This window comes from Martes martes (genome assembly GCF_963455335.1).
Source record: "Martes martes genome assembly, chromosome: 10".
In the NCBI taxonomy this organism is placed as follows: Eukaryota; Metazoa; Chordata; class Mammalia; order Carnivora; family Mustelidae; genus Martes; species Martes martes.
The window spans coordinates 97,567,585-97,585,464 of record NC_137898.1 but is presented as its reverse complement, the minus strand read 5'-3'; the positions used below and the strand labels follow the sequence as shown (position 1 = coordinate 97,585,464).

General features: G+C 51.1%; 1 protein-coding gene across 1 annotated transcript; it reads left to right on the top strand.

Annotated features, from left to right (window-relative positions):
* Positions 1-3,538: 3,538 nt before the first annotated feature.
* Positions 3,539-16,396, top strand: LOC308350951 (uncharacterized protein; the record flags this gene model as incomplete). The annotated part of the gene is made up of 2 exons (XM_080816392.1): positions 3,539-3,912; positions 16,228-16,396. 2 exons carry the CDS (start codon positions 3,539-3,541, stop codon positions 16,394-16,396), a joined length of 543 nt encoding a protein of 180 aa, XP_080672518.1.
* Positions 16,397-17,880: the final 1,484 nt, after the last annotated feature.

Genomic DNA, 17,880 nt, shown 5'->3' with positions numbered 1-17,880 from the left:
GGGAGGCCAGGTTGTTCTGGCTTTCCACCTGTCTGGGAGGCCAGAGGTGAGGTCAGCTCCCCAGGGAACACAGGGTCTGCTGGGGCCAAATGTGGGACTGAGGTGGGGGGGGGCGGGGAGGAATGCAGGGACTGAGATTCTGAAGTCCCGGGTGGAAACCCTAGTCCTGAAACCCTGACACCAGCTGCTTTGGGAATTGCTTTTTTTTTTTTTTTTTTTTTTTTTTAAGATTTCCTGCTTCCATTTCCCCACTTGTAAAATGACTAATGGGATCGAATAGCGCATATAGCTTTGTGATATCCCCAGCCGAGGTGAAGGTTGGTAGAATTCGGGTGCTTCCAGGGACCTGCTGTTTTCCTGAGCTGATACACCTGGTGAGATTCTGGGGGCCTCCAACGGGCCTCAGAAGACCTGGGTTCAAGTTCTGGTTTTGTCTTTGACTTTTTTTTTTTTTTTTTTTTAATCTATGACCTTGGATAAAGTTCTATCTCACTCCTGGGTCACTGGGAAGATAAAATATTATGTATGAAAGTCCTTTACAAAAGTGTAAAGGTTACTGTACAACAAAAACACGCAGGATACTGAAGAGAATCTAAGGGAGGAGAGACTTGGTTCTTCCCTCAACAGGCTTGTTGTCTTAATAGTAATGATGGCTCGTCGTCGTCGAAGGGGCTTTCCTTTCTCAAAGCAGTCCCCCTTCATCATCTCACTCGATGGTGCCATGGTAAAAAAAAAAAAAAAGAATAAATAAAAACAAAAATAATAATAATAAAACAGAAATAGCTGCGGGAGGATGGGAGGGTGTATTTTGAACAGGGTTTAGTAGATAACGGCTTGAAGGGGAGAAGGGGCCACGATGGAAGTAAGCAAGGACAGTGCTGGGGGCCTTGATGTCCTCTGGATATCTGCTTCTCAGCCTAGTGAAACCATTTCAGATTTCATTTGGAGGAGGTTTTCCCTCAGGCCAGGTAAAATGTAAATGATCGTTCTCAACTACTGCGGTGCCCAAGGCTTAAATTAAATCTCCTAGGATTTTCGATTTTAGGTCCAGAATCCTATTGTGGGTGGGAAAAGCAGCTGCAGTGTGTTGGAAGAGGGAGATTGGTGACTTTTATTCCTTTTAAGACACATCCTTTGAAATTCAGAGTGCTGATGATCAACTTCAAGGCGCCTGCTACCCTCCTGAATCTCTCTTTCCCCCACCCCAGTACACATCAAATGGGTTAGCCCTGTGTTGTGAATCCTCACGCCTCTTCGTACTTCAGCAGGCCCCTCAAAAAGCAGGTTCCTTGCAATGGGAAGTTATCCGATCCCCTGCAAAGCCCTTGTCCTTGGAGGAAGTCCAAGGCAGTGAGCATCCTTGGGGGAAGTCCAAGGCAATGAGCAACTCTGGTGCCTTGACTTTACTCCATATCCTGAAGTTTGGAGTTGCCTGTCCCGGGCCCACAGCATTCCTGGGGCCGGAAGGACTGTTCTGCTCCTTGCCAGGCCTGACACCTGAAGGGGTTTCTCCTTTCTGTGTCATGTCCGGGAGTTAAAATAGAGTGATACCAAAACCACCTTTGAGTGAGCCAGTGGCCGGATGTGTAGAGTCAGAAATAAGACCAGCTGATGATCTGGGCAGTCATTTACAGGTGGGCCTGGCCTTGGCCTTTTGGCCACAGTATCTCTGTCCCAGTGCAAAACTGACTTCCCTCAGTTGTCTGGCCTCTTGGACATTGGTACCTTGAGCTCCCCTCCATGGGTCATTCTGGGGCGTGATGGACCCATGGCCAGTTGTCATGCTTGATGTTTTGCTGACCTGTAGGGATGGATTTTCTTCCTGTGAGTTCTTGCAGCTTCGGGACACTGTGTCCTTCATCCTGGTAGGGAAGCTGGGGCATCAGCTCTTAACTGGGAATTGGACCCCTAGAGAGGGGCAGAGAAGAACAGGTGAGTTGAATTGTGGATTTAACGGTGCATTCTTCTGTGCTCCTCCCGGTCTGTTTGAAACCAACTGTCCTTGCTTTGTGGAGAAGCAAATAGTGGAGAGGCATTTGTGCTGGGCTGGAAGGGAGGAAAATGGACCTTACAGCCTCTGCCCTACAAGCTGGGCTGGTTTATGCTCAGTCCTAATGGCAGATGCCTCACTGAAGTGGATCAGGTCTCCGGCCAGGCTCTTAGGGCTGTAGGTACGTGGGTCTAGGGAGGTAGTGGGTCAGCATACCTTCAGACACTGCCAGGGCTGCTTCACTTTCTAGGTTCCACGACCTAGAAGATTTTTTTTTGTGACCCAGTCCATACCCCTTGCAAGTAGAAGCAGAATTGAATCGTCCCCCCAGGAACGTAACTCCCAGGAAGGCTTTGCTGGATGCTTTGCCTTCTGGGGGCTCAACCCTCCAGTACCTTCATTTTGTGCTTTGGGATGGGGCTATGGTATTGACGGGGTCGCTCAAGATGGAGAGGAATCAGTCCTTTTTGCTTACTGGTCCTGTGTGTCCTGTGTCTCTCGCGTCCTGTTTTCTGTCGTTCCTTGGTATGTCCTGTCTGCTGTCCTCAACTGATTCCACAGGAGAACTGTTCTGTCTTCTCAACTTGTCATTTTGAAAGCAGCCTCCCGGAACCTTGCTGTCACCCTCTGACTATGCCCAGCCTTCCTGTGCCCCTACCCGCACTCCCACATAATTTAAAGAAAGCACTTTTCTTAGAAAACATCCTGCTGAAAAGCCCCCTAGTTTTCCCCCAACCCTGTCTTGGGTGGCCTTGGGGAATGAGGACTGAATTCCTGATTCCTCCGTTCTCCTTTCCCCCTCCCCTGCTTGCCCCAGAGAAAAAGCTGGGCATTAGACTAATGAGAGCTGCCTGGCCAATCGCTGCTTTGAGAAAGTTTGGTTTGTGATCCTGTTTCATTAGGCTGATTGGAGCAGCCTTTACTCGGAGGTAGAGTCCCTCCCCAAGGGATTTTGCCTACAGTTACCCTAGCTGTCGCTGCCTGTGCATGCCCCTTCTGGACAGAAATGACCTCCCCTCCCCTCCCTCTTAGCTCCCCCCTCCTCCTTTTTTTGTTTTTATCCAGTGTCTCGCTTCCTCTCTCTCTCTTTCTCTCCCCATCTCCCTCCTGCTCTCCGCCTGCCTACAGCGCCACGCCGGCTCCCCAGCCTGGTCGGCCGATCGCCAGCCGCTGAGAGTTTGCCGAGCCGCCCCCTGGGGCCCCGCGCCGCCGAGTCCCGCTAAGGCGAAGACGCAAGCAGGCCGGGGAGAGCGCGGAAGAAAAACAAGCGGGCGCGCCGCGGGAGCCCCAGGAGGGCGGCCGGGTGGCGGCGGGCGGCGGACGGGGCGGGCCGGCGCCGACAGCCTGGGGGAGCGCGCACCGGAAAGTTCGGCCCCGGCGGCGGCGCGCGCCTGCCTCTCGGCGCTCCGGGAGACGAACTTGCCCTCTCCGCTCGGCTCGAGCGGCGAGCGTTTCCCAACGAGAGCGGGCCGAGCGCGCCGCGGCCAAGGGTGGGGAGCGAGGCGGCTGGCGGAGGGCGCCGAGGGAGCGCGGCCGCCACGGGCCCCCATGCCGGCGGCCAACATGCTGGAGAACCTGCAGCCGCCCGCCCTGCAGGTGCCCGAGCCCCAGGGCGCGCCCGAGGGCAGCCCGCTCTGGTCCAGCTCGTCGACCCCCACGCTCCGCCGCCGGCGCTTCAAGATGCGCCGCATGAAGAACGTGCAGGAGCAGAGCCTGGAGGCCGGGCTGACCCGGGACCTGCCGGGCGTCCTGGCCCCGGGCAAGGAGTTCCTACAGCTGCCGTCCATCGAGATCACGCCCTCCAGCGACGAGGACACCCCCTGGTCCAACTGCTCCACACCCAGCGCTTCTCCGCGCCGAAAGCGCTTCCTCCTCCGCAAGTGGCTCAGGGTGAGGGAGCGAAAGGAGTGCAGTGAAAGCAGGTACGTCCCTGCGCCGCCCCCCTGCCTGCTTCCCCTTCCCCTCCCCTGCCCTCCCCGGGGGGCGTCCTGGCTGACACCTCGCGGAGGAAAGCGGGGAGGGGGGGCTCGCCAGAATGGGCTTCGGGCACCGCTGCTCCCAGCTTGAGGGCCGGGAGTACTTCGGCTTCCACGCGTGTCGCCCCAAGGCGGGGCCTGGGGCCTGCGACTTCCTCCTGTGTCACACACCTGGGGGGTGGGGGGTTCCCGCCGCATTCCATGTCATTCCATCTTCATAGCAAAGTGAATGGTAAATCCATGGCAGCTAATATCTATTGAGTCCTTATCACGTGCAGGTCATGACGGTGAGCACATTGTATCGTGAAAACTCTGCGTTAGGTACTACCGTTATTGCCATTTAAGACATGGAGGTAACCGAAGGTGCGAGAAGTTAAGGGGAGCCTCCCCTTAGACTCCCATTGCTGACCTCCATTTCAATTTTTATGATGTATTTTGGCCACACCAGCTTGCCTGTCCTGGCCCACACGTGTAGCCGATGTGCTGGAGTTTTCATTTTCTGCTAGAGAGAGTCTTCCGACCTCTAGAGCTGCTCTATGCTACTCTGGTTTGTGCTGGCTACTTTTTTGCCTGGATTAATGTGGCATTAAGAGTAGTGGGAGAAGTTGGGTTTGTCCTATCCATGTAGAAAACCATAGGGCAGCTTGGTTGGACCTTGGTTAGGAGTGTGTTGGAGGCAAGCCCACCGCCTGGTTTGGGGAGGTGAGGGATCCTCACTGGCTCTTTGGTACCATGGACTCTGCTCATTTACTTCCAGACTCTAGGGTCCTGTCTCTAGGGTTGTCTCCTGTGGGGGAGCTGAAGGATTGGCCACCTTCCCCAGGACTCCTCCTCCCAGCCTGTTCAATTTCACTCACTTCAATTCAACAAGTATTTACTGAATGTTCTGGAACGTGGTCTGGTACCAGCTGATGTCCATGGGGTCCTGGAAGGAGAGGTGGAAGGGAGAAAAGGGAATGCCAGCTTTGAGAAGGAGAGTGGGCAGAGACTTGTATAAGCAATTAAGATTAAGACCTGGGAGTTTCACGCCTGTGGAGGAGGTAGAACCATTGGAAGACATAATGATTTCTGGAAGGGGGAGCCTTGAACTGGGGCAAACACAGATGGGTGGTAGAAAAACAGCAGGAAAAGTGTGACGTCAGGGACATGAGATCAGGAAAGGAGAACAATATGGACAAAGGCAAAAAGAGCAGGGTGGTGGCCCCAGGCTGGTTCAGCTGGAAGAGTCTGCCACTCTTGATCTCTTCGGGTTACGGGTTCGAGCACCATGTTGGGTGCAGAGATTACAAAAAATAAAATAATAGTAATAATAATAAAAAACATTAGAAGAAGAAAGAAGTAGGATGAACCTTGTGTTTTTGAGGGACACTGAGGAATCAGTGGGGTTATGCCAAGCTTTCCAGGATCTCTTTTCTGTTGACTGAAAGTGGTTATCCTTGTAGAGCTTTTTGTGGACCTGAGGATAACAATTCTTTCTGTCTGGTACCTCATCACGGTGCCCTTTCCTCAGAGTAGAGGGGAGGAGGCCAAGCTTGGAGGGAGCTAATCTTTTTTTATTTCTTCTTCTTCTCCTCTTCCGTTTTCTTCTTCTTCTCCTTTTTCTTCTGCTTCTTTCTCTTCTTCTTCTTTTTTTTTTTTTTTTTAAGTAATCTCTATGCCCAATGTGGGGCTTGAAGTCACAACCCTGCTCTACCAACTGAGCCAACAAGGAGCTAATCTTGAATGAAAATAGTTCATCACGGTTTGTCAGCTTTCCCCTCGGATGTGAGAGACCCTAATAGAGACCCCGTTTTGATTTTGGGATTTGCCACACCTATTGAGGACAAAATATGGGGGAAAGAGGCTTGCATTGCGGGCCAGCGTGAGGATGGAAGTGGATTTGGTTGGAATTAAGGAAGGCTTTCTTGGTTTTAGAGTTGTCTAAGGGTGCCGTGGAATCTTCAGTATTCCTAAAATCAGGAATTATTTTCACCTTTTAGGTGTAGATGAAGGCAGGTCTTTTAAGTAATGGCTTGCCGGATTAAAAGAACATGCGTGAACGTGTAGAATAAAGGCAAACTCTGGATTCGAACCCAAATTGGTTGGACTCGGATCTCTACTCTTAACCACCACTGTACACTGCCTCGTGTTGGCATCTCTCGATCTTGGTAAACACAAAACCCCGTCATGTGTAGGTCTTAAAAATGGAAGGCTTCTTGGAGAGAAAAGAAGCAATCGACTGAGTAGAAGCTTGTAGATAGATGCCCAGCAAGATTACCAGAGGAAAGGAGCTGGTGTTTGAGGGCAGTAGAGCAGAAAGAATATTGGACTGGAAGCCAGAAGATTTCAGGGCTTTTTAAAAGAAAAATTTTTATTTTTAAAGATTTTATCTATTTATTTGAGAGAGAGCATGAGTGGGGGAGGTGGTCTGGGAGAGGGAGAAGCAGGCTCTATGCTGAGCAGGGAGCCTGATGCAGGGCTCAATCCCAGGACCCTGGGATCGTGACCTGAACTGAAAGCAGACCTTTAACCCACTGAGCCACCCAGGCATCTTCGGGAGATCTCAGTTTAAATTTCAGTTCTTTGGGACCTCGGATACCCCACTTCATTCACTGCTCTGTGCGTCTCCCCTTCTCCATCCATGGAAGGGGAGACACGTCTTGGGAGTCATACACGTGAGAACGTTTTCCACATGTGAAAATGCCGTGTCAGGGTGAAGGATTATTGTCTGTATTCTGTGAGTGTTTTGCGTGGACTGGATATGCTTGAGGGTATAAGCTTCCACACTCAAGTGTCCCGGAGCAGCACCCAGGACCCCTCATCCATTCCAGGATTGGAAAATTGCTCTGCTCTGGCCTGGTTCAGCCAGGGGGGGATTAGCATACCAGGCCCAGCGTGACATCTTCTTCCCATTCCCCCTCCAGAATCTACCTCTCCTTGGACCAGAAAAGCACCTTGCAGGCTGCCCTGAAGTCTGATGCAGCAGAAGGCAAGGGGCTGTGGATTTTAACTGCACAAGTTAAACACAGAAAGAGGATTGGGAGACACCCCCCCCCCGCCTCCCCCCCCGCCCCTTTAACCTTAGGAAGAAAGAAGTGGAGAAGATGGTAAAGTCAGTGTGGTTTGGGGAGCCCAGGACCTTGGGGTACAGTAGTGCAGTAACCCACGCCCAGTTTGGTCTGGTTCATCTTCGTATCCTCAGTGTCTAGCACTGTACTGGGCCTTTTATGGTGATCAATACATGTTTGTTGGCGAATAAATTAAAAAGGAGAGAAAGAAGGGTTCTTTTTTTTCTCTACTGTTCGGAAGGGAATGATCTTTATTCATAAGTCAGGGAGAATTTCCTGGAGGAGATGGGTTCAGAGCTGAGTTTTTTTTCCCCATGACAGCTTTATTGAGATATAATTTATGTACCGTACCATTCCCTCATTTTTAAAGTCTACAGCTCAGTGGTTTTTAGCATATTCCCAATATGCACAACCCTCAGCACAGTCCATTTTAGAGCATTGTCTGACCCCAGAAGGAAACCCGTGCCCTTTATATATATCACCCTCAGTATGCCTATCCCTCTTCTCCGGCCTGAGGCAGCCACGCATCTACTTACTTGTGGAGAGCAGAGGGTTTGCTTTGCTTTGTTTTGTTTTAAAGGTTTATGTATTCATTTGAGAGAGAGAGCATGGGGTTGGGCAGAGGGAGACAGAGACAGAGAATCCCACGTAGACTTCCTGCTGAGCATGGAGGAGCCCGAAGCAGGGCTCAATCCCAGGATCATGAGACCATGACCCCAGCCGAAATCAGGAGTCGGCCATTCAACTGACTGAGCCACCCAGGCGCCCTGAGAGCAGGGTTTGGAACGGAGACCAGGTTCTTGGTGGCGGAAGCAGTTTGGGGGGATTGGCTTGAAGACGGGAATGGATGACCACGAGTGGCCTTGATGAGGGATGTGGAAAATAGGGTGGTGGACGGATGGGCTGACTGACTTGATTTCTGTTGAAGAGTTGGAACTTCAGTTTATCAGTCAACAAAGATGCATTGAGATCCCCAAGACAGTGTGCTCTGTACACAGAGGGGACTCAGCTCACTGGGGAGCGGCTATAGGTTCTAGAACCTGGGAGAGACATGCAGAGCGGTATTTGAGGCAGCTAATTCTGGAGCCTTCTGCTGTTCTTCCAGCACTTGGTCTGGGAATTGGTGTCTTTTTTTTTTTTTTTTTTAAAGATTTTATTTATTTATTTGACAGAGAGAGATTACAAGTAGTCAGAGAGGCAGGCAGGGAGAGAGGAGGAAGCAGGCCCCCACTGAGCAGAAAGCCCGATGTGGGGCTCGATCCCAGGACCCTGAGACCATGACCTGAGCCAAAGGCAGAGGCTCCAACCAACTGAGCCACCCAGGCGCCCTGGGAATTGGTGTCTTAACCATCATTTAACATAAGATGGCACTTTTTTTTTTTTTTCCTTTTTTCTGCTGGCCATGTTGCCCTCTGAGTTCCCTAAAAAGCAGAGTCTGAAGTTGATGGGTCAAGCTTTTGGAATTAGTACCTGCACGTCTCCCTAAATTCCTTGGCCATAACTGGTTATGGTGATTGTTCAAAACTCTGTGACCTCCCGGAATCTGGTGAAAAGTCAGAAATTGGGTGGCACCATGTCTGGTGGGATGGCATCCTGTCCTCGTTCCTTGGAGGGAGAGAGGAAAGCTGACAAGGGCCCAGTGAGCAGTTGTGGATGGCTCCCTGTAGGCTGTCTTTCAAGGGGACATAGTGCGTCTCTCCTTCTCTACCCCCCAGGAATCCCCAGTATTGTCATTACTTGCACCACCATGACCCCCTGGCGGTTCTGTCCCCTCGTCTGTATGATATCCTCAAGCTGCTTAGAGTCCTGTCAGTTTGGAGTCTCGGGGTTTCTGCTCTGCGACCCACATCTGACCTCAGGCCTCTCACTGATTCTGCCCGGCCTGGTGGGCCAGGCTCTCCATCTGGGGATGCCAGCGGGTTGGCAGGTTACGGTATCAGTGGTGCATTTATCTTGATTCTTCAGCCTTCGGCGAGAGTCTCATTTCCGGATTCAGCTCCATTTCCAAGGGAGCAGGGTGAGCTGTGCCTCCAGATGCCCCGTGCATCACCTCTGTGCACACCCTGCCATGTATGAGAGGCACAGGGAGGCTGGGAGGGAGAAATGTCATTCTTTCTTTTTTTTTTTTTTTCCTTTTTAAAGATTTTATTTATTTGAGAGAGAGAGAGAGAGAGAGCGCGCGCACGCTCAGAAGCAGTTGGAGTGGCAGAGGGAGAGGGGGAAGCAGACAGCCCATGAGCAAGGAGCCCGATGTGGGACTCGATCCCAGGACCCCGGGATTGTCTCCTGAGCCAAAGGCAGATGCTTAACCGCTTACCTACTGAGCCCCTGGGCACCTGAGAAAACTGTCATTCTTTCTTAACACAAAATAACAAAAACAAATGCAGAGGAGACCTGTGATCTGTCCATAGATTAAGTAAGTAACTGGTGCTGGGTAAGGTGAAACTAGAGAAAGCCTTTACCGGACTGGACCCCTAAATCCTTGAGGGCGGGGACAACGTCTCACTATGTGCCAAGTTTCCTGCCAAGCACCTTCAATACACAATCCCATTTAATCCTCCCAAGAAACCCCCCAGGCAGGTTTTATGGCTGTGAAACCGAAGTTCAGAGATTAACTCGCTCCTGGTCCCACAGAAGCAAGGGGGGGATTTGAACCGTTGCAGAGCCTGAGCTCTCCACCGGGACACTGTTACCATCGCTCCAGGCTCTGGAAATCGTTGGCTCTCATGCATGTTTGAGAAAGCATACACGTGGAGGGGAAGGGTGTGAGAGAAGGTAGGAATGAGGTCAGCAGGATGGGAAGGGCTCCGGGGAGCAAGCTATAGGGCTTGGGGGCAAGCACTGCCGTGGGCAGGGCGACCCATGCTGACCGGCCTGGGCAGACTGCTCCGTGAGAAGCAGCCAGCCTTTGGCTGGAAATGTGGTTTCCAGATTCTAACAATTTGTACAAACTATGGAGGTCAAGAGGGAGTCCCATGGGCTGATTCGCACTGGCCTGGCTCCTCTGTGGGAGTTGGTATTTTAAGAGTTTCCATGGTGGTTATTCGCTCAGGGGGTGCCCATTCCGTGTCAGGCAGGAGCCCGGCGTGATCCCGGGGCAGATTAGCAGGTGACGATTCTGCCCTGTGCGGTTAGTTTCTCCTGGGTCCTCTCCATCCACCAGTTGCTAGGCTGGTCACTGATAATTGCTTCTAGGGTAACACTATTTTCCATTAAGGCGTCTGAATGGCTAAGCTGCCGGCGGGGAATTTCCTGCCTGACCTCCGTGCATGAGCCACTGGGCCCCGGAGCGGGAGCAAGTGTTCAGACACCGAACCAAGCTGGCCTGAGAGCCCGGGGACGGTTGCTGGGTTGCGGTGTGTACAAGAGCTTTCTGCAGCCTGAGGGCTCTTTCTGGAGCTTTTGCCCTCTTGGGTTCTTGCCTCCGTAGCCCACATTGGTGTGGTGATGGGCCAAGGGGCTGTCGTGTCTGGTGTGAAGGAAGATACAGCTTTTACACATCTCCTGGGGGGTGGGGAGGGGGGTCTGCTAGCTCTTGTCCTGGGACTTCGACCCCTGAGCCATCTTCCTACTCTCAGAGGAGATGGCAAAGCTTCCATCCAGGATGCAAAACTGAAAATCAAATGTGGGTAGGACGGAGATGTTTCCAGCTGTGATAAAGTCAAGTCAGGTGGTGGCTGGTTCTGGCATCCCCGCCCCCCGGCCCCCTGCAACTCTGAGCGGCCATGTGCCACCTTCTAAAAATAGTCCTGGTGTCAAATCTTCTCCTCTGTTTCCCAGACACTGTGTGTCTGGATTTTCAATTCAAATAATATAGTTCAGAATCATCAACCAGCGGTGGCTGTGGCTCCGCTAAGATCAGTGGGTGGAGGAGGGGAGGAGTAAGGAAATCTGGGGTTCTCCCACTGGAGCCCCCCCCATACGTCGTTTTGGGTCCGATGGTATGAAGCCCTTGGTTCTGCCTCCTTCATACATACTCGTGTTGAGATTCTGGTTGTTCAACTCTGATTTGTTGATGAGATAAAGAAATAAGGCCACAGGCACGTCGCGGTGGCAGATCTGGGTTATGGCCCAGAACTCAGGCCTCTGACCTCAAGTCTGGGCCAGTTTCTAACTGTCTGTTCTCCGGAGCTTCCTGGGGCTTCGTGAGGTCTCCCGTGTCAGCACAATGCTGCAGTCATGCCTCTTCCCTGCCTGCTGCCTCGTACCTACTTGGTTTGACCACAGAGGGTTTTAGTCTTGCTGCTTTTTGGTTGGCAAATTTAGTCAGGAAGTGAGGGGGTTGAGTGAGGGAAATTAAAAAAAAATAAATAAATAAATAAAAAACCCCAACTAACCCACTTGGTTTTTCCCCCTTTTTTTCCACAACTATGGAAAAAGAATTTGCCTTGGAGGCCCAGTGGGGGAAAGGAGGGTATGGTAACCCTTGCGTGATTTGACTCAACGATTAGGAAAATAAAGAAAAATAAATAAATAAAAACATAGTGGACTGTAAAACATAGTGACATCTTTTTGAGGCTCAGCAAGGATCTTCCAGCCTTTTTTTTTTTTTTTTTAATATTTTATTTATTTATTTGACAGAGAGATCACAGGTAGGCACAGAGGCAGGCAGAGAGAGAGGGGGAGGCAGGCTCCCCGCTGAGCAGAGAGCCTGATGTGGGGCTCGATCCCAGGACCCTGGGATCATGAACTGAGCCGAAGGCAGAGGCTTTTAACCCACTGAGACACCCAGGCGCCCCAAGGATCTTCCAGCTTCTTAACAGAAGTTTTTGCGTCCTAAAAACCAGTGGATATTGTGTGTGTAATAAAATAGCTAGTCACCATAAAATTTGGGGTAGTAGGGGAAAGGAAGATAGAGCTCATCATTTTGTGATGCCGTTGGCAACATCTTTGGGTATTATCACCTACTATGTTTTCTCGTTCAGGTTTCCTGTTTATTTCTTATTTATTTTAAAAATATTATTTACTCGGGCACCTGGGTGGCTCAGTGGGTTGGGCTCGGGTCATGATCTTAGGGTCCTGGGATCGAGTCCCACGTCGGGCTCTCTGCTTGGCGGGGAGCCTGCTTCCTCCTCTCTTTCTCTGCCTGCCTCTCTGCCTACTTGTGATCTCTCTGTCAAATAAATAAATAAAATCTTTAAAAAAATATTATTTACTCATTTATTTGACATGCAGAGAGCACACAAGCAGGGGGAGAGGGAGAAGCAGGCTTTCCTAATGAGCTGGGAGCCTGATGCGGGGCTTGATCCCTGGAACCCAAGACCAGGACGTGACCCGAAGGCAGACGCCCAACCGACTGAGCCATCCATCATTCACGTTTCCTTTTTAAGTGATAGACATTTTGATTCATTGGCTCTTCTGTTACCTTGTCTCTGTCGAAGGTAGGGCAGGAGATCTGTCCCTAGGTTGAGGACAGGTGAGTCTGTGAAATAAGGGGGAAAAAAAAAGAATTTCTGCGGCACTGTTTTTGGAGGAGCCATCAAGATGAGATGCTTCTCCAAAGTGGGGGGATGAGCCCGCTCATCAGAGATGCTACTTAGCCTCGTCCTTGTGGTTCCCATAACCAAGCTTATGCGTTCATGCCAGTCTGACTCCACAAAGCCATCTGCGTTGATCTGGCAAGTGTTTGCCTTTTGGCTGGGCCATTACACTCCGGAGCTCTTCCTGACCTTTTGTTTGCCTCTCAGGGTTGGATGGAATGGCAGTAATAAAGGTTACTCTGAACAGGGTGGAGCCTTTCCAGGGAACAGTTTGCCCTTAGCATGGGTGACAACATGTGTTTTCTCTCTCTTTGTCTCTGATGAACCACATTTTCCTGACGGGTGAAGACCTCATAAAAAAATTTAAAAAAGACTTCAGAAAGAGGGTTGCACCACCCCTGTTGGTTACCTCTTTCTGTGTTTCAAGGCCTCCTACCGAGCAAGTTCTTCCTCAGATCTGACTGAAATCCCCCGTGGTAAGGTTCAAACACATTTTCTCTAGTTGTGTCTTCAGTGAGGATGAGAGACGGGTCGTCATCCTTTGAGAACATTCCTTCAGAGACTTCTTCTTACTAGTAACATATGCTCTGGCTTGTGGATCCTGAGGGAAGCCCTAGGTTTGTGCTAGTCATTACTTGGGCCTCATGGGTGTCGTGGGGCTCTGCGGACTTACTGGGGGGATTGGTGGCCCACCTGTGTCGGAAGACCAGAGTAGAAAGTGGCCCACCGATTTGGAAAGTTCCGAGGGACCCTGAAAGAGTCCTCTCTCTCAAATGCCTTCTCCGTGCTTGGGTTGCTTCTCTGTGAGTTGACATGCTTTTTGTTTGTAGTTAGAGACATCTGGCTGACAAATCAAGAGAACTCAGGAGAGCTGATTCTCACGGTTGAAACATTTATTGGACACGTACTGGGCTGTGCTGGGTGCTTGTGCTACAGGGCTGGACATCAATGGTCCCTTCCATAGAAGAGCTTCTGGCCTGTGTGGAGAGCAACGTGAAAAAGATCATTATTTCAGGAGAATAAGCACATCACACTACAGCATTTAAAAAAAAAAAAATAGGTCTGAGGAAAAACTCAGCTGCAAGGGAGAGGGGAGGAGGGTCCTGGGACCTAAATGACACCATTACGTTGTCTTCCTTCTCTGTACTCAGCTGCCACCTGTTAGTCCCGACATTCCAGCTCTGCATCTCTCCCGGAGAATCCAGTCTTAATGGTGGATGGGATTTGTGGGGTCATGTCAACTTGGAACAGACAGAAGTCCAAGGCTGTGGAGTCGGTCAGCGGCAGGGGGGCTCCGGAGTCCGGGCACCCTGACGTCAGCTCGGCGTTCAGCTCACCCCGTGTGTGGGGAGCCTGTTCTGTGCGGGATGGAGCCCTGTCTTCATCAGTGAACTCAGGAAGCTCACACAGGCCTTGTCTGTGGATGGTCTTTCCGAGGACCAAGGCCCTAGCGCCAGTCCGGGGGACCATCTGAGGCAGCAGGAGCTGTTGTCCGGGGTTGAGCTCATTTTCTTGCTGTGTGGTCCTGCACGGGTGACTCCGTCTCTCCGGGTGTCGGTGTCTTTCTCCTCTGTCAAGTAGAGAGTATCCGTTTCTTCTTCCTGTAAGACAGTTTAAGGAGACGAATCTGAAGAGTTCTGCTAATGTGATTATTAGTAAAAGTGACTTTTTTTGGTGGTCTGCGAGGCCTCCGAGTCTGCTCCTTGGGCCAGCGCAAGCTGGAATAGTGGTTTATTACATCTTTGATTAATTATGAGATGTCGCTTTTGTGATCTACCGATGGGTGCTGACAATGAGCTCTTACAATTCATGGGCTGCTCTTGTCCGTCTGTCTCTTTGGTGTCCATCTGCTTAAGGTTCTGACTCCGGGTTTCTTATTTCTCCCTCTCTTTTCCCCTTCGCCGCCTCCTCCTAGATCTCCACACTATCCTAGGGCTGTTTCATCCACCTGAGTGGCTTTCATTACTTCTGTATGATGATGGCGCGCCCAGACCTCAGACCTCCTCTCTTCCCTCCCCTGGGAGGGTGTTCTTCAAGCCCGTCTTCCCAACTCTACCACCGTTGCTCCTCTCTGGGCCACCATCTCCCCCGCGTGTGTTCCTCAAGTGCCCTCCTCGCTCGTCTCCCTGCCTCCCATGAAGGCCCATGGGAGGGGCTGCAGCCAGCGTGGTCTTCACAGATGCTGTTCCTTCAGCCGAAATTCCCCATTGGTAACACCGCCCCACCTTGCCACCCTGCCCTTCTTTTCTTCTCCTTTGGATCTTTCCTCCAGGAAGTATTTCCAGACTCTGGTGTTTTTTTACTTGATTTTATTTTTATTTTATTTTAGATTTTGTTGATTTGTCAGAGAGGGAGAGAGCACAAGCAGGGGGAGCAGCAGGCAGAGGGAGAGGGGGAAGCCGGCTCCCCACTGAGCAGGGAGCCTGATGTGGGGCTCAACCCCAGGACCCTGGGATCATGACCTGAGCCGAAGGCAGATGCTTAACCGACTGAGCCCCCCAGGAGTCCCCAGACTCTGGTGTTTATTACGTGTCCTAATTTGTGACTTTGTTCCTCAGTTGTGTTTATTTGGTCACAGTGCATCCTTTACTGGATCATAAGCTGTGAGGGCAGAGTTTATTTTATTCAGTGTTTGAATTATTCAGTGCCTGCTGAACTCTTTGCATGGAACATCGTAGAAGCTCAGTAAATAGGTATTTGGGGAAGGAGTAAATCAAGTGAATGAAGGACTGCACAGAAACTTGATTTTCATGGAATTCTAGTGTAAATCATTTAATCCCCCCCCTCCCCGGCCAATATCCCATTTATGTAAATCTGGATGATTACATAAGGGCTTGTTTGCTTTGAGCCTGTTGGTTTCTTTCGTGTTTTTATTTCGTTGTGCCGTCTGCATCTTCCATCGGACTCTAGATGCCCAGAGAGCAGAGACCGCTGTTCTTCTAAGGGTGGTCTCTATTCAGGGAGTTTAACTTGGCATCTCTAGGTGGAGAGTGGTTGACGTTTCCTAAAACGAGGCTCCAGAAAGCAAGAACAGGTCGGAAGCAATATTTTGGCCAGTGGTCGACCCAGAGCCCGGGTACGGTCTGCAGAGAGGAGTAACAAACCCTTTTCCCACCGAAGACCTGTGGCAGTTTTGAAAGATGTTTTGAATTTGGGAGCTGTGGTTGCCATGGCAACCATACTTTTTTCTGGCCTTCCCATTCCAGGTCAGGGCAACAGTTGTCCCTCTTGCAGGGGAGAAGGATTGGGGAATACATGTAGCCTTCCCTTCTACCCTCCCCCCTCCCCAGTTAATCCACCAAATATTTATTGACCACATGTGACGGGGCAGGTGCCGTTCTAGACGCCAGGAACTACAGTGAACGACATAGTTTCTGCCCTAGGAGAGCTTGCATCCTAGAGAGGGGAGAGAGAGAGTGAGGAAATGAATGACGCCACCGTGATCCCTGTTTGTTTAAAAACGAGTTCCTTGGGCATATCCCCAAAAGAGAATTCGCCTATGTTCTAACACTTAGAACTCGGGGATTGTGAAAGCAAGGTCTTCCGCCCTGCTCTGCAGAGGGAGGGCAACGGGGGTGCCGCCGAGGGCTGACCGTGGGAGCGGACTCCCTCCCACTGGCAGGAGGACTTCACTGGTTCGGGTGTGGGCATCTCGGAATGCAGACGCGTCTGCCGCTCTGAAGTTTTCCAAGACCTCGGGAGTCGGCGGTGCGAAGCCGGTTGTCTCTCTGCAGCTGTCGGACGTCAGGGCATTTGTTCTCCTGGCGTTTTCCTCTCGGCTCTGGCGGAAGCCAGGAGCTGAAGGGCGTGCAGGAGAAACAGGCCTTCTTCATGCAACGTAGTGACAGCCTGAAGACAGGCCTTGAAGGCCGGGACCAGGGCATCACAGGGTGTGGGGTCTGAACTCTTGAACTGGGAGCCCGAGGTGGTGGGGGGCAGGCGGGGAGGGGTGGGTTACAGAGGAAAGAGGGGCCACAGACACTGACCCTTGCCATGGGAGCTTCCGGTCAGAGCAGCAGAGAATGGTGCCCGCGTGGACGGCACTTAATCAGAATCTCTGAATCTGTGCGTGCTTTATCCTTTTCAGAGTGACTTCCCAGGCCATGGGCTCCAGGAAGGCGGCGCAGAGGGTAATGACTTTTTGAGTTTGCTCCAGCACCTACCGTGCTTCCCGGCACACACGGAGCCTCCAGGCACGTGCTTAGGGCTTGGCTGTCCATTGCTTCATTCACTCCGGCAGCCTGTGGGGCAGGTGGAACTAAGCAGTCTATGTCTGCTTGGTCCTTAAGGAAACTGAAACTCTGCACCGTGCCCTCATCCATACAACTCAGTAATGATGGAATCTCACTCCAGAAGAAGTGGTCCTGACTCTTTTAATTCAGGCCTTGTTTGATACTGTGCAAAGAATACATCTGCCCATGTAACACTGTACTGAGGTTTATGTGCGTGTGCTGACGATGTAGGTGATGAAAATCCACAGGAAATGGAAAATAGAGACCAAACACTGTAAGACACTCCTTTCAGCGGGACTCTGCTCTGTTAAAGCAGCAGCTCCAGTGGAAAGCTCTGGCTGGATTTTTACCTCCCCTGCGGGACATATGAAACATTCAGGCTGCCCCAGCGAGGAACATTCAAATTCTGCCCACCTGTAGGGCTTTGGCTGCTCTGCGCCAGCCACTGAGCTCTGGCTGGCCTCTGGTCTGGAAGGATTTAGTCTAGTTTATTTATTGTCCATTTATTCGTTTGTTCGCCTGCAAGTTTTTATTGAGCATCTTTCAGGCGGTCAGTGCAAATCATACAAATAAGTGTAAAATCTGGAAATGCGGCAGGTGCCTCCAAGGAGAGGGCAGCAGAAACTGTTGCATTTGGTCATTTTGGTAGCTGGCCACATCTTACTCTGAAGGACATCCTCTCTAGCAGGAGACCTTCCTTTGTAAATGGAGCTGGATGGGCATGTTGTCTTATGAGAACAGAAACAGGTTACTGTCATTCATTTCATTCTAGGGCCCGGCTCATTCATTTCACAGAGTAGACAAAGATGGCTTAGGCTTTGCTGAATGGGGAACCCCAGCCATGGGCCTGGCATAACCTGGCCCACTTCACTTCTCTCTTTTCTGCGGAACACAGGACCGCCGAACTTCCCTTTGGCTTTCTCTAGCAGAGGATGGGCAGGGGAAATAAAAGTTCTGTTTTGTTTCTCATTCCTTTGATGCAAACGATTCCAAAGTGGGGCACTTTTGAATTATTATGTGCCTGTTTCTGACCTTTGTCCTCATAGCCACGAAGAGTCGAGAGTCCTAGAGCATCTGTCCCCAGTTGCCTACCAGCTTAGGGCCCCTCTGAGTGACAGGTGCTGTTTGGAAATAATTCACTTTCACTGTCTTAAT